Source organism: Brachypodium distachyon, chromosome 2 (assembly GCF_000005505.3).
Source record: "Brachypodium distachyon strain Bd21 chromosome 2, Brachypodium_distachyon_v3.0, whole genome shotgun sequence".
Lineage (NCBI taxonomy): Eukaryota > Viridiplantae > Streptophyta > Magnoliopsida > Poales > Poaceae > Brachypodium > Brachypodium distachyon.
In genome coordinates, this window is record NC_016132.3 from 14,114,987 (window position 1) to 14,130,453 (window position 15,467).

Consider the following 15,467-nt stretch of genomic DNA (forward strand, 5'->3'; position numbering starts at 1 on the left):
ATGCGCAATTTGTAATTGGGAGAGGAAGAGACATGGGAGGTCTGTCCTTTCCTCTGGAAGAAGAACGACGGAGAAGTTAGATTGAGAGGGGAAAGGGGTACTAGAGAGACTTTAAGTGTTGTTTTTCTATTCTGCTCTAAAAAGAAAGAGAAGTATCAGACCTCACGGATTGGTTCTTTTGTTTTTCACTTCTCAGATTAAAAAGACAAGGATTAGTTACACCATGCTTGGTTATACAATAGGGTGATCGTAGGTCAAGTATCCGATGTCCGAAAATTTAATGCAATGCATGAGATTATGCTACCATAACAAAATTTCTATGTCAGCTCGTATCATGTACTAGTGAACCATCAGATAAATTTGAGATGTTACATACGTCTCTTGGGGGCAGCACCATGTAGCCATGGGGGATGCGCCAGGTCGCGGTGGTCGCCGTCTCGGGGGGCCAGCGCTGCCGCTGAAACCCCGTGGGGTCGAGATGCGTCGTGGCATCCGATACGCCATCGCGACGAGACGGATGGGTGTCCTTCCTCAGGAGCTACGAGAGGTGTGGGGCGCCGGTGTTAGCATCATAGACCGGAGGTTAAGCCAGAGGAAGATGGCCCAGCTCAAGAGGAAATCCAGCCCATCTCAGAGGAGACTTCAACTGAAGCCCGTTCCGACCTGGAGCCAGAGTTACCGGGGCCAGGCCCGACCGAGCGTCTCGGCATCAGGAATCGCAGGCCGCCCAATTGCTATCCTGAAGGTGAATGGGTGCGTTGAAGACAGCTGGCATCATAGCAGATCTACGGTGAGGCTTTAAGTAACCCATAGCAAGACGTCATTGGCATCGAAGTAAACGGCGACGAACAGAACTCTCTTCCTCACCTTTTGTATCTCTCAACTCATCCCCACCAATTCTCTTCTGAACTCATCCCCACCAATTCTCTTCTGAACTCATCCCTCTCTGGATCTGATTTGTAATTGCTACCATATATTGAGTTGAGTGAATCCAGAGTAGTAGGTCGCTAACATTCTGGTATCAGAGCTCCATCCTCGGGAAATCTGTGGTGTATTGTTGAGCCGCAACCATGGAAAGCAAACTCGATGCCATCCTGGAGAAGCTGGCACTGCAGGAGAAGACCGTCGCCAAGTTGGAGTCGCTGATCGTCAAGGTCGATGACATGCGCAGTTCCATGGGGGAGCTCCGGGAGGTGCAGCAAAACTTGGAAACCTGGCGGCCAAAGATCGACCGCCAGGTAGCCGAACTCACCGCGGTGGTGGGATCCCTGAAGGATCGACTGCCCATTGTCAACAAGCCGTCGCCGACCGCTCTTGTCGGACGGGGACTGGTGGATTTCACCCGCAATTCGCCACCGCTCCTCTCAGGCCCTGGTACCCCGTTTTCGGTCACAGGAGGCGGACATGCAGGCCCCAGTGGGCACCGTGAAGACCTGGAAAATCGGGGGTTGGCCTTGGGAAACTCTGGGGTTTCCGAGCAACCTCCGGCCAAGGGTACGTCCTCGCTTCCCCACTACAGCCCCTCAGGTGATTTGATTGTTCCTCAGCGTCTGGAGTTTAGCACGCCGGGATGGGTTCTGGTTCTGCGTCAGGTTCTGTGAATTCGTCGCAGAACGGGTTGGGCACGCTACCAATTGAGTTTCCAGTGTTTGATGGGGGTAATCCCAAGTGGTGGAAGAGGTGTTGTGAGAAGCAATTCCTCTTGATGCGTACTCCCGAGTCTGATTGGAAGGATGTTGCATCGTTAAGATTTTCTGGTCTAGCGTTATTGTGGCTCCAGTCCACAGAACATAAAATTGAGAGTCTCAATTGGGGGGAATTCTGTGAGTTGGTGTGTCACCATTTTGGGCGTGATCAATATCAGTCGTTGATTCGTAAAATGAATAGGGTGCGTCAGACTGGTACAGTTTATGAGTATATAGAGCAGTTTAACATTTTGATGCATCAGTTGCTGGCTCATAGTCCCACCCTAGATCAGGAAATCTTTACCACCAATTTTATAGATGGGTTAAAGGATGAGATTCGAGTTGTTGTTGTAATTCAGTGACCTGCCGATCTAGATACTACTGGTTCTCTAGCCTTGTTGCAGGAGGAGACGCTAGAGAGTGCGCGATCGCACCGTGATGGGCGCAAGCAAGAAAATCGCCCAATTGGGGACGGGCGCAACCGAAGTCAATTCCAGCGCTGTCAAATCTGACGCCACGGGTTACATCTCATCCAGTGACTGAAGATCGTCGAGGTACAGAAAGTGCTCGAGCACCACAGCACTCGGGCGACAAACTTAATGCCCTGAAGAACTATCGGCGAGCACGCGGACTCTGCTTCACTTGCGGAGAGAAATGGTCGCCAGGACACAAGTGCAGCCAGACAGTTCAACTTCATGTGGTGGAGGAGCTACTGGCATTATTTCAGCAACCTGAACTTGCAGAACCTACACTCTCCGAGGACAGTGATGAAGACCACACTGAGTCGTTGTTGTCGATTTCAGAGCAAGCGGTCAGAGGTACTGAAGGAGTGCAGACTGTGCGTTTACATGGAAAAGTACAGCAGTACGAGGTGATCATTCTAGTGGATTCTGGCAGCTCTACAAGCTTTATTAGTGCTGAGTTGAGTGGCAAGCTGAAGGGTCTAGTGCCCCTAGCTAAGCTAGTTCGCGTTAAAATTGCAAATGGTGGAATCTTGCAAGGGACAACTGAGATACCCCAGTGTTCTTGGACCTGTCAAGGGGCATTTTTTCAGACTTCACTTAAGGTTTTATCCCTGGGTTGCTATGACATGATAGTGGGTATGGATTGGTTGGCAACTCATAGTCCTATGGAAGTGGATTGGGGTGCTAAGTGGATGAGTTTTAAGCATCAAGGACGTCAGGTCACATTACAAGGCATTCGGTCAGACACCTCTGTTTGCCTACCTGTCTCAAGTCGTCAATTAACACACCGGGAGAAACTGCAGGCGGTTGCACATTGCTTATTGGTTCAGCAAGTGCTTCCTGCTGGTGTAGACGAAATTCCACCAGAACTACAAGCCTTGATTCAGGAATATGAAGAGTTATTTGAGGAACCTAAGGGACTGCCACCTCATCGTTCGTTTGACCATTCCATTCCCCTCTTGCCAGGTGCTCAACCCGTGAATGTTCGTCCATATCGCTATAATCCCGAGCAGAAATCAGAAATTGAAAAACAAGTGGCCGAACTACTTCATAATGGGCTTATCAAGCCCAGTGCCAGCCCTTTCGCTTCGCCAGTCCTATTGGTAGAGAAAAAGGATTTGACATGGCGGATGTTTGTTGACTACCGGCATTTGAATGCGCTCACGATAAAGAACAAATATCCCATTCCCGTTATCGATGAATTGCTTGATGAGTTACATGGGGCTGCCTACTTCACTAGTTTGGACTTGCGTTCGGGTTACCGTCAGATTCGGATGAGAGAGGAAGATGAGCCTAAGACAGCGTTCCAGACTCATCATGGGCACTACGAGTACAAGGTCATGTCATTTGGCTTGACTAACGCCCCCGCCACATTTCAGGGTGTGATGAATACCATCTTGGGCAGTCTATTAAGGAAGGGAGTCTTGGTGTTTATTGACGACATATTGATCTATAGTGCTTCATTTGAAGAACATCTGAAACTGGTTCGTCAGGTGTTTGCTATACTGAAGGAACATCAGTTGAAAGTAAAGCTTAGCACGCTTCGCTCAGGTGAAATTGGCATTTCTGGGCCATGTTATCAGTCGAGGTGGAGTGGCGACTGATGAGGACAAGATCAATGATATCAAGAATTGGGCGCGGCCACACAACGTCAAGGAGGTGCGCAGTTTCCTCGGCATGGTGGGATATTATCGGAAGTTCGTGCATCATTTTGGTGTTATCAGTCGCACTTTGATAGATTTACTAAAGAAGGGCAGAGTGTTTCAATGGACTTCTGAATGTGAAGCTGCCTTCCAAACGCTGAAGACAGCTCTCATTTCGGCCCAGTGCTTGCATTGCCTGACTTCCAGCATGAATTTGAAATTGAAACAAACACGTGTGCTACAGGAATTGGCGCCGTGTTGATTCAGAAGGGGCATCCACTCGCGTTTCTCAGTCGGGCATTGGGACCAAAGAACAGGGGACTTTTGACCTACGAGAAGGAGTGTCTTGCCATCCTCATGGTTGTGGATCGTTGGAGGCCATATCTACAGCGTAGGGAATTCGTCATTCGTATGATCAACGCAGCCTGACGAGCTTGGACGATCAGTGACTCTCGACGCCATGGCAGCATCGAGCTCTAATGAAGCTGCTGGGCCTTCGTTATTGGATCATCTACAAGCGGGGCCAAGACAATCGCGTGGCGGACGCTCTATGGTGGCAATGGCATGGCGCCACAGAGGAATTGGTGGCTATTTCAGTGCCTACCCCTGCCTGGCTGGATGAGGTACTGGCGGGCTATCGGCAAGACTCACAGGCGCAACAAATGTTAACTGAATCTCTTGCTGGTTCACCTCCGACCAATTTCTTTGTATATCACGGGGTGTTGCGGTACAAGGACAGGATCTAGGTGGGTACCAATTCGGCTTTGCAAGTCAAGGTGATGCATGCGCTTCATGATAGTGCAATTGGGGGCCACTCCGGCTTCTCTGTGACTTATCAGCGTATCAAGCGCGCGTTCGCATGGCCGCAGATGAAACAGGGGATAAAATACTTTGTGGCTGGATGTACTATCTGTCAGCAAGCTAAGGCCGAGCGTGTGAAATATCCAGGCCTTCTCGCGCCGCTGGCAGTCCATCAACATGCTTGGCAGACAGTTTCCATAGATTTCATTGAGGGGTTGCCTTGCTCGTCGGGTTTCGACTGCATTTTGGTGGTGGTGGACAAGTTCTCCAGGTATGCCCATTTCGTTCCCTTGGCACATCCTTTCTCTGCTGCTGGGGTGGCTTCGGCTTACATGAACAACGTGTACAAATTGCATGGCATGCCGCACTCGATTGTGTCAGACCGGGATCGCATCTTCACGAGCACTTTCTGGAAAGAGTTGTTTCGCATCACTGACACACAACTGAGTATGAGTTCGGCTTATCATCCTCAGAGCGATGGCCAGACGGAGCGAGTGAATCGGTGTTTGGAGGCTTACTTGCGTTGCTTTGTTCATGGCTATCCAAGGAAGTGGGTGCAGTGGCTTGCTCTTGCCGAATTTTGGTATAACACCTGTCCTCACTCCACTTTGAAGAAGTCCCCGTTTGAGGTGTTGTATGGCCACGCACCGTGTCAATTGGGCATTGACCGCCTTGAAGCTTGTGCTGTTCCAGATGTAGCTGAATGGTTACACGAGAGAGAGCAGATGCGTGCCCAGCTACAACAGCATCTTGTCCGAGCTCAGTTACGGATGAAGAATCAAGCAGACAAGAATCGCACCGAACGGGAATTTCAGGTCAGTGATTGGGTATTTCTAAAACTGCAGCCTTACATTCAGAAATTAGTCTTCACACGCGCCAATCAGAAGCTGGCCCTGTGCTATTTTGGCCCGTATCAGGTCATCCGTCGAATTGGCTCCATGGCGTATGAATTGGCGCTGCCAGACACTGCCAAGGTACACCTAGTTTTTCATGTCTCTCAATTGAAACAACGGGTGCCTCCTTCAGAGCAGGTCCTGTCTGAGCTTTCAGTGGAGGACGACACGGTGACTCAGCCTGGCCAAATTTTCGAGCATCGTCAATACAGAAGGGGAGCTGCTTTGGTACCGCAGATTCTGGTCCAATGGACGGGCATGCCGGCGTCTTTGGCTACTTGGGAGAATGAGCAAGCCTTGCGGATGCAATACCCTGATGCTCCAGCTTGTCCCTCCAGCTTGGGGACAAGCTGGTGGTAAAGAAGGAGGGCATGTTAGCATCACTAGACCGGAGGTTGAGCCAGAGGAAGATGGCCCGGCTCAAGAGGAAATCTAGCCCATCTCAGAGGAGACTTCAACTGAAGCCCGTTCCGACCTGGAGCCAGAGTTACCGGGGCCAGGCCCGACCGAGCGTCTCGGCATCAGGAATCGCAGGCTGCCCAATCGCTATCCTGAGGGTGAATGGTGCGTTGAAGACAGCTGGCATCATAGCAGATCTACGGCGAGACTTTAAGTAACCCATAGCAAGACGTCATTAGCATCGAGGAAACGACGACGAACAGAACTCTCTTCCTCACCTTTTGTATCTCTCAACTCATCCCCGCCAATTCTCTTCTGAACTCATCCCTCTCTGGATCTGATTTGTAATTGCTACCATATATTGAGTTGAGTGAATCCAGAGTAGTAGGTCGCTAATAGCTGGCCTCCTGCGCAGCAAGAGGGGTGGCGCGCCGGCCGCCGTCACCGTGGTGGATCACCAACTTCGCGTCCCGCTCCAGGTCGGGTGGGGAACAAGAAGAGGAAGAGGGGCGGCTTGATGCGAAACGTGTTTTGTGCTTCCCAAAGAAAAGAAAAGCATCAGTCATACTTAACGTTAAATAAAGAGTAAATTGCACGGAACCACCATATTTCAGTGAGTTTAAACGGAAACCACCGGTTTTGCTAATTTTCGCACAGAACCACCGGGATTCTCTCTTTCGCCGTGTATAAGCGCGTTTCTGACCGACCGGGCCCACCTGTCAGGTTGATCGGCCCGAGCCAGCGTTAGCTCCATCCGTTAGCCTAGTTTGCCCGTCCGAGCCGGACCAGGCTCTAGGCGTGAGTGGAACCGGACTGTACGCTGCCGTGTTTACCGATGGACGTCATCTCCGAGATCCTTTCTCGTACACCGGTGAAGTCCGTGTGCCGGTTCCGGTGCGTGTCCAAGGCATGGCAGGCGCTCATCTCCGACGCGACGTTCCTCGGCACGCACAAGGAGCCGTTGCCTCTCCTCATCGTCAACTCCATCGGTGCCGACGAACCCAGAGACCACCGCGACTCGCCGTTAATGGATTTGGAAAGCAACCTCAACTTTTACATCATGGGTGCTTACAAATATAGAGGTCACGACCTGCAGCTACTGGATTTGGACGGCAACGTCATAAGGGTGATGAAGCGCGCGGGCACCTTTCTGACCATGTGCTCCGGCGGCGCCGTCAATGGCCCCGCCGCCTGCGTCACCCTCCATCATTCCACCTTCAACGTCATTGATCTGGCCTCCGGGAACGTGATAGCCACCTCTAAAGCAGAGAACATGAGAGATTATAATGCTTTGAACTCTGTTTTCAGCTACGGCGTTGGCTGTGCCATCCCATCTGGCAACTATAAGCTGGTCTTCCTTGCAAGATCGCAAGCTTGCCAGGTTCTCACGTTACAAGACGGCGCCGAGTGGAGACATGCGCAACCGTCTCCAGCCCAAGTTTTCTTCAACGGCTATCGCCAATATTCATCGGTCACCATCAACGGCGTCATGCGCTTCTTCCATTACAACTGGGAGGCGCCGCAAGGGGATGAGAACTACATACTTTGCTTTCATCTTGAGAGCGAGGAATGGAAGGAGTCCATCAAAGGTCCAGTGAAATTGACGGATCCATATGACATGCCAGAACCCATAATGACCGAGCTTAATGACACCCTATGCATAGTTGAATGGGAGGAACTCGTGACCCACGTATGGCTGCTGATTGATCCTGTCGACAGCATTTGGGTCAAGACATACACGATTCCAATGGCTCCTGCCACCTATGTAGAGATGCCTTTGAGGATGGTGTGTGATAATGGTGAAAAAGTGCTCCTCCATTGCTCTCCTCGCCGTTTCACTTCCACGGCAACTCGGACGTTGCAAGATTACGATCCACTCACGGGGTCACACACGCACCGTATCAACTTTCGAGCCTACGGTCTGGGCAAAGTTGGTATCTGTCGCATGGACTTGAAGTATGTTGTCTCATCTAAGATCTTTACAATGGTTGAGCCAGAAGAATTCAACCTCCCTCTTTTGCTTGAGTGATATTTTGACAGACCAAGTTTTATCAAGTGTAAATTTCGATTCGTTCATAAATGAGCGCCAACTAATTCTGCGTTTAATTAGGATTTGCTCAGCCAAAGTTGAGACCAATTTATAAGAATGTACCAGAAATTAAGTACTCCACTGAAGATCAAATTACACACATCAACAAGACTGACAGTTAACAGAATGTAATGTACGGGTAGCAGTACACAAACAACACCATCCATGAGAAATCAACAGAAAAAGAAGAACCGAAGCAGACCTGCCTGCTGGTGGTCGATCTCAGGGGAGAAACCAAACGGGGCACGAGTAGTTGGACGGAGCTCGGTGCGGGAACCAGCGGCGGACGTCGTCGTCGATAGGCGGCACCCACCTCCCGTTGTCGTTGCAGCTGTAACACCGCCCCCAGGGTTCTAGCGGCGGGGACCACATCGCCTCGGCGCTTCTGGAGCCCTTCTCATCCAAGAAGTAGACGCCGTCTTGGTAACCGGGGAAATCAGCCGTGTCGTAGGACCTGGAACATCCCCGCGCGACGAACAGCATCCGCCCGCCCAGCGTGGGCAGACGGGTCCAGGTCATCTCGATCACGCCGCCGGGTAGGTGGCGGTGCGTCTGCTGGAAGACCCTGAAACACGTCCATGGCACCTCATCCGCGTCGGCGATGAGGGCATGGCTAACAATGGTCCTGATGACCATGAGGAGCTCGCCGCGGGACTCGACGAGGTAGCGGCCGTCGACGTGCTCGCCGTCCGCGAGGTTGCCCGGCCGGAAGGGGATGTGCATGAAGCGTAGCTCACGCGTCCTCAGGGACTCCACCGCGTCGTCTTCAAGCACGCCGATGAGATCATGCTTGTTGGTGAGGAAATGGAAGATCCCACGGTAATGTATGACATCCACGACGTCCATGTGTGGCTTTGCTCGGGAATACAGGTTGAAGCCCGTCGCAGGTCTCACCTCCTGACGGCGATGACGACGACGACGATCGGCTTCGGCTTCGGTTCCCTCCTCCACCAGCCAGAACGCGATTAGTGGTGCACGCCACACGCTGAGGCAGGGATAATCAGTTGTGCCGTCGGCCCCGAGACCGTCGGCGATGGCCGCAGCTATGCACGGCACGTTCGGCGCCAGCGGCGGGGAAGAGAGCGTGGCGGCGAGGATGAGCATGGGCCGGAGATTGGGGCTGGGATCGGGAGTGCCTTTTAAACCGGCTCCGGACCACCAGGCGTAGTCCGAGAGAGGGATGCGCCGGTCGGTGTGGAGGTTGAGGAGCGCGTGGCCTCTGCTCGGGCGGTGGGCGAGGAAGAGCCAGCCGCCGTCGTAGGAGCCGATGAAGCGCGCGCCGCCGGTGTCGCGCCCGATGCGGAGGCGGTGGAGGTGGAGGCCGCCGTTGGCGAGCACGCAGTGGAACTCGGCCCTCCGCTTCTGGTCCGGCCGATGCGGAGGGAGGAACTTGGTGCGGCGGTACGGCATCAGGAGCCAGGGGAGCTTCCGCCGGCGTTGCGGCGGTGGGACAGCCCTGCGCCAGTCGTGGCACACCAGCTTGGACATGTAGAGGCGGTCGACGGGGCACGGGAGGCGGCTGGCGATCTCGATGAGCAGGTCGGTGGGGAGCTCCTCTCCTCCCCAAACCGGACCTCCATGGCTCGTCCGAACAACCCACGGTGGGGAGACTTGGATCCCGATATTCTGTCGGAGATAGCTGGGCACCTTACCTGCGTGGTGGACAGGCTGAGCCTATGCTTGGCGTGGCGGAGGGTCGTCCCCCGGCCGCTGCACCAGCGCCAGCGGCTCCTCCCGTGGCTCCTCCTTCCCCGTGGTCGCCCGATTACCCTCGCTCCGCATCATCCGTGGATGCCCCGCCGAGCCGACGCGGAGCTGTATTGCGCCGTCCACTCCGAGACACATCGCCTCCGCGTGGCCCTCGACTTCAGCAGTTCTCGCTTCTTCGGAGCCTACGACGGAGGATGGCTGTTCCTCGACAGTCTAGGGCACACGGGGAACGAGCTCGTAAATCTCCACAATAGCCGGCGAATCTCTGTGCCGAACTTCGTGTCTTGGATGCCAGATGGAGAACCCGCCGGCGCTGCCTACCGCGGCCCTGAAGAAGTTCGGCAAACGAGCAGGTTCCTCGTGTTCCGGATCTCACGGCAACTTCAGCAACAGCGGCAACAGCGGCAGGTGGCCACCATGGAGCTTCTGACCTGGACAGAGCTGCCTGGGCTGGACGGCCGCATCATCTTCGTAGCGCGTCGATGCTCAAGGTGTTTTGATCTCATTGATTTCCCCGGGGGCCAAGATGGCGTCTACTACCTGGACGACAGGACAACAATGACTCGTACGCCCAGACCCTATCTGTGCAGCGACAACGGCGTTTGGTCGCCCCACCAGACCATACGCAGATGGTTCTGGTACCGAGGCTCATCGACCACCTCATCTCCTATGTGGTTCCTACCGTAGATTCACAGGTTATCTCAGAATCCCATTGACACCTTATTACAATGTACAGTTTCAGAGATTGGCCAGTGGCCACATTAGGCTTGTAAACAGATAGGCTGCACTAGGACTCCCTAACTAGGTGGAATGTAGTACTAACCAAGAGAGCATTATCGAGCCGCTTTGCTGCTGTTCCATACCCCTTCAGTTTATCTTCCCTAAAACAACAACGCAATGCTTCCTTTTTTTTCTTTTGAAATTGAATTTGGCAATCTTAGCTGGATACAACCATTAAAATTCAGAGAAATTAGCAAAATCTTAGCTGAATTTGGCAATCTTTTGAAATTAAATTAAATGACTGAATTTTTGGTTTCATGCTATTTGCCTCTAGTAGAAATTTTGGAACCTAAAAAAATCATATCAGCTCAGTGATCTAATTTCGGTCTTGAATTTGTTATGGCTTTTGGCAAGAAATGCACATGTGTGGTAGATACTATTTCTGCATGAGCATGATCTCTTGGGTTTATTTATTGGAGTGCTAATCTACTTGTGCTTGAAACAACAATGATATGCTCTGTTTAGGATTGGGAGTGATTTATGAGAGTTGTGTGAAAACTGTTCTGGATAAGTAAAATTAGTATAATGAAAAGTGAGAAATGTTCTGCGAGTTTTTTACCTTGTGGATTTATCAATCTGCGTACAGAATCTAAAAGATGGACTAAAGCTAGTTTGTTACTGGGAAAACAATCATTTCATAAGTCACATATTCACACTCAGGGTTTATATGGAAGTTGTCGGTTTGGCACTACTATCCACGGTACAGATAATTCTTTTTTTTTTTTGTGATTGGGTTGATATGGATAAATTCAGTTCTTCCATTTGGTACTGTTTGCCTCTAGAGATTTTGGAACCTTAATGGCTTAAAGCACAGATCAGTTCTGTCATCTCATTTCAGCCTTAGAGACAAGCTACTGATTTGTATTTGATTTAGCATATCATAAATGCACTGTATAATCTCTAAACTAAATTTAGGTTGTATCCTTAGAACCCAAATCAGCTCAGTCAACTAATTCCAGCTTTATAAAGCAGACATTGGTATCTATTTGATTATCATATTGTAAATGTTTTGAGCAGAAGAAGTTTCATATTGTTTCCTACGATAGAGCACGAAAGCTAGTTCCTGCACATTATAATGTTTTCAGGTTTTGTGTCTTGTTAATTTGCAAAACTTTGAGATCAAGATTATTGATGTTCTACAAGAGTTGAAGTACCCGTGACACGATGTCTAACTACCTCGTTGTTTTCTGCTAATTCAGCCGAAGCTGCGCCGCGCTACCCGGATACCAACACGTAGTCGATGAGATCAGAGAAGGACTCCTGACAGCCGCCTCACAGTTCACCTCTTCAGAAGTGTCGCCACCTCGGACACGACAACATGAGAATTCAGACCTTTGGTCATTTGGTGTAGCTAAACTTGATATAGGTTCAGAAAAACTCAGCAGCCCTTGTGTTTCTGTGTTTCTGCTAGCTAAACTTGCTCTTGTTCTTTTGACAGGAGGAGCCTGTTTGTTTAGGCCTCGCGGTTCTAAAATTCAGAACTGTTGAAAGCGTTAAGTAGAATGACTGAACAAATATGCTATGACAATGGTTGGCACTAATTGATCATCTCTAGCTGCATTTTTCTCAGATGAAGCTTCTGATGTCAGATGTTGTGGTGCTTGAGTTGCTATTTCAATTTTGAATCGGACAACAGGATAGAAATTTGTATTCTGACTGGAAGATTTTCAAGAAGGTTTTCTTCCATACCACGCGTCAAACATCATCCAGGACGCTGGTATCTGCAAGGCTCCGGCCCACTAGTCTTCCTGTTATGTTCGACATGTACGATTAATTTGGACGGATTATACTTTTAACTTTATAAATCTGGCCATACATGTAAAGGAGCTCTGCTTTACACCGCACGTGCATATTAGCAATTGGAACGTGTAAACGTCGCAGGCAAGGGCCCGATCCTGAGGCCCGATCGAGTCCAGTATTTGGTTTTCTCCAACCCGTTCCATGTATTTTTGGTTTTCTCCATCGTCTCGGAACCACAGCAAAAGATTCATTCTCTACTTCCCTACTTTTCTCGTAATCTCGATCAGTGTATTCCACCCACTGACCCACCCACTTACTCCTTCCGTTCTTAAATACATTTAGTCTTCTTCGCTGCACATCATGGGAAGTATTTGACCACAACTCCGACGGCACGGAAGACCTCTAGAGCAAGAGCTCGCTGCCGGCCACTGCCCGGTGCACCACCATCCGATCTGACACCTCCTTCCTGCGGGTTCCTTGAGACACGAAGGTTCCATTTTGTGAGGTCCCGGCGATCTCCACGACTCCAACATGTCATTTGATTCTCAATCTAACATGTCGTGCCCACAAGACAGGTATGACTGGATATTTACGTGAGATTTTGAGAGGAGTTTCTCCAAACCTAGGTCCGGTGCTTTTGTTAAGAAAGAAAAAATATATCAAAGTTTTGGTAAATTGAATTTGCAATCTTAGCTGGATACAACCATTAAAATTCAGAGAAATTAGCAAAATCTCACAAACATTGTGTGTCGACAATGTAATATAACGGAAGTTTTTTTTGGTTCAAAAACAGCTTGAACGGGCCTAAATTGGCCCGCGTGCCTTCAGGCCGCCGGGCCAGGTCGGTCGGGCTTTTCCCACAACTCGGCACGGCAGCCTACCGTCGTTGCGCGGTGCTTGTTCCAGAAAAAAAAAGAAAGAGAAACGTACTTACGACGTAGTGCTGATTTCCGATGGGCCGAGGCCTTTTAAAGGACACGCACGTAGGGGGCCGGGTCGGTCACGTACTCACGTTGCCTTGACGAACAAGTTGGATCGGGATTGCGTCAATCAATTGGCTGGCTATCACGCAGCAGACACAGGATCGGAATAAAAAAAATTGAGCGAACAGATCGGAATCTCGTGGCCGTGGTGGACCGTGGTCGAGGCGTCGAGCTCCTGACGCCTCGAGACCATGAGCACCTCACCGTGGCCCAGCGGTGGCCGCCGTCTTGGCAGTGGTGGTGGAGTAGGATGGGCCGGGCGGAGGCGGCCATGTTGCGAATGCCCAGGGCTTCTGGGCTTGGCGGAGAAACGAATGGGCTCGCTCGTCTCAGAGCGAAGCGACCCGATCGGGAAGAGAGAGAGAGAGAGGTGAGCCGGGCCAGGCTAGGCCCGTTAACGAAGACAGGTTCCACTCACGAGCTGCGCCAAAGCCATTCTCTTCCCTTGAAAAGAAAATCATTCTGTCTTCTCATTTCCACTCACGAGCTGGGCCAAAGCCTGTCTTCTTAAAAGCCATTCTGTTCCCTTGAGAGAAAAATACATTCTGTCTTCTCATTTTTCACTCACGTATCTTAACTACGGGACATCATCTGGTTGGTCCAATACATGCCGTCGTGCATTTGTTTACTCCAGACTTGTTGGTGTTTTGTTAATTGGAATTCGATGGAGAATTCTCCAAACGATCAAAGCATAAACCAATCTGCATCCATGATAAGTTATACTGTACGCCGGAGCAACTATCAATCTGTTCGTGCATCTGCATGCATGACTAGTAATATGACTACGTCTTGAGAGCGTTGATCAGGAAGATAACATCCAAACATAAATTTAAGATTATTTGAAACTAGATTTGAAGAACTGGTTTGATATTTACACTTGATGAAACTTTGGTTTGACATCATAACGTCAAACCTCATATATTTCTTCTGTCAAAATATCACTAATTAAATAAGAGAACGGTTGAATTCTTCATGCTCAACAACCGGAGAGACAACATACTTCAAGTCTATGAGGCAAATACCAACGGCGTCCTCCCGGCCTTGGTCTCGAAAGGTCACAAGGTGAGTGCGTGACCCCGTGAGTGGATCGTAGACTTGCAACATCGGAATTGCCGTGGAAGAATAAGGGCTAGGAGCGCAATACACTAGCAGCTTTCCACTATCACGCATCATCCTCAAAGGTACCTCTGCACGGGTTGTAGGAGCCATTGGTATCGTGTATGTCTTGACCCAAGTGCTCTCGACGGAATCATCCAGCAGCCACAAATGGGTAAAGCATTCCTCCAGATCAACCATGCATAGCATGTCATCGAGCTCGATCATATATGTTCTCTCTTGTGGCCACCCATCAGCTGGTTCCATAATTCTCATTGGACCTCTGATCGACTCCTTCCACTCCTCGCTCTCGAGATCGAAACGGAGTATGTGGTCCTCATCCCCCCGGGGTGTTACCGAGTTGTACAAGAAGTGCATGACACCGTTGACCGTAACCGATAACCTTTGGCGATAGCCCAAAGAGACTTGGGCTGGACACGATTGTGCCTGTCTCCACTCGACGTCTGCACCCTCCAACGTGAGGACATTGCAGGTGTGCAGTGTTGCAAGGGAAACCATCTTTGTACTTGCCAGATGGGACGGCGCAACCGACGCCGAAGATGAAATCCTCGTAACCGCGTCTCCCCTCTTCTTGTGCTAGGGAGGTCGCTCGCACATTCCCAGTGGCCAGATCAATCAGGCTTACGACAGAACCATTGGTGGTGATGCAGGTAGGGCCATCGACGGCGCCGGAGCCCGTCATCAGAAAGGTACCGGCACGCTTCATCACCCTTACGATGTTGCCGTTCAGATCCATTAGCCGCAGGTCGCGGCAGCACCAGTCTATGGATCCATAAGCAGCATCGCTAGTGGAGTTGGCGACGATGAGGTGCGACGGCTCCCTATGGGTGGCGAGGAACGCCGGGTCGGAGATAAGCGCGTGCCACGCCTTGGACACGCACCGGAATCGGCACGCGGACTTCACCGGCGTCCGAGAAAGGATCTCGGAGATGACGTCCATGGGTAAAGACGGCAGCATGTCATCGGCGCGAGATGCTAGTTCCATGGATTGAGTTGTTGTATATAGAAAAAAGGAAAACGACGTAGTACTGTTTTTCCACCGGTCTGAGCCATTTAAAGGAGGATATGTAAGGTAACGTTGCCTAGCCGGAAACGGACACGAACTTTCTTTTTGTTGTTGAGAATCGAAACGGACAGGAACGATCAATTAATTGTGTATCTCCA

At 50.7% G+C, this 15,467-nt stretch overlaps 3 protein-coding genes across 3 annotated transcripts; 2 read left to right on the forward strand and 1 right to left on the reverse strand.

Annotated features, from left to right (window-relative positions):
* Positions 1-643: 643 nt before the first annotated feature.
* On the forward strand, positions 644-2,803 carry LOC112271159. The gene is made up of 2 exons (XM_024460227.1): positions 644-1,494; positions 2,090-2,803. The coding sequence occupies exons 1-2, from the start codon at positions 1,071-1,073 to the stop codon at positions 2,122-2,124; spliced, it is 459 nt and encodes a 152-aa protein (XP_024315995.1). The 5' UTR covers positions 644-1,070; the 3' UTR covers positions 2,125-2,803.
* A 3,917-nt stretch (positions 2,804-6,720) lies between these two features.
* Positions 6,721-7,991, forward strand: LOC106866028. Its single transcript, XM_014898528.2, has one exon. The coding sequence runs from the start codon at positions 6,721-6,723 to the stop codon at positions 7,912-7,914; it is 1,194 nt and encodes a 397-aa protein (XP_014754014.1). The 3' UTR covers positions 7,915-7,991.
* Positions 7,992-8,043: 52 nt separating this feature from the next.
* On the reverse strand, positions 8,044-15,243 carry LOC104583089. The gene is made up of 3 exons (XM_014898529.2): positions 14,929-15,243; positions 9,691-9,897; positions 8,044-9,648 (listed from the first exon to the last, which is right to left on the reverse strand). The coding sequence occupies exons 1-3, from the start codon at positions 15,241-15,243 to the stop codon at positions 8,197-8,199; spliced, it is 1,974 nt and encodes a 657-aa protein (XP_014754015.2). The 3' UTR covers positions 8,044-8,196.
* Between the last annotated feature and the right edge of the window lie 224 nt (positions 15,244-15,467).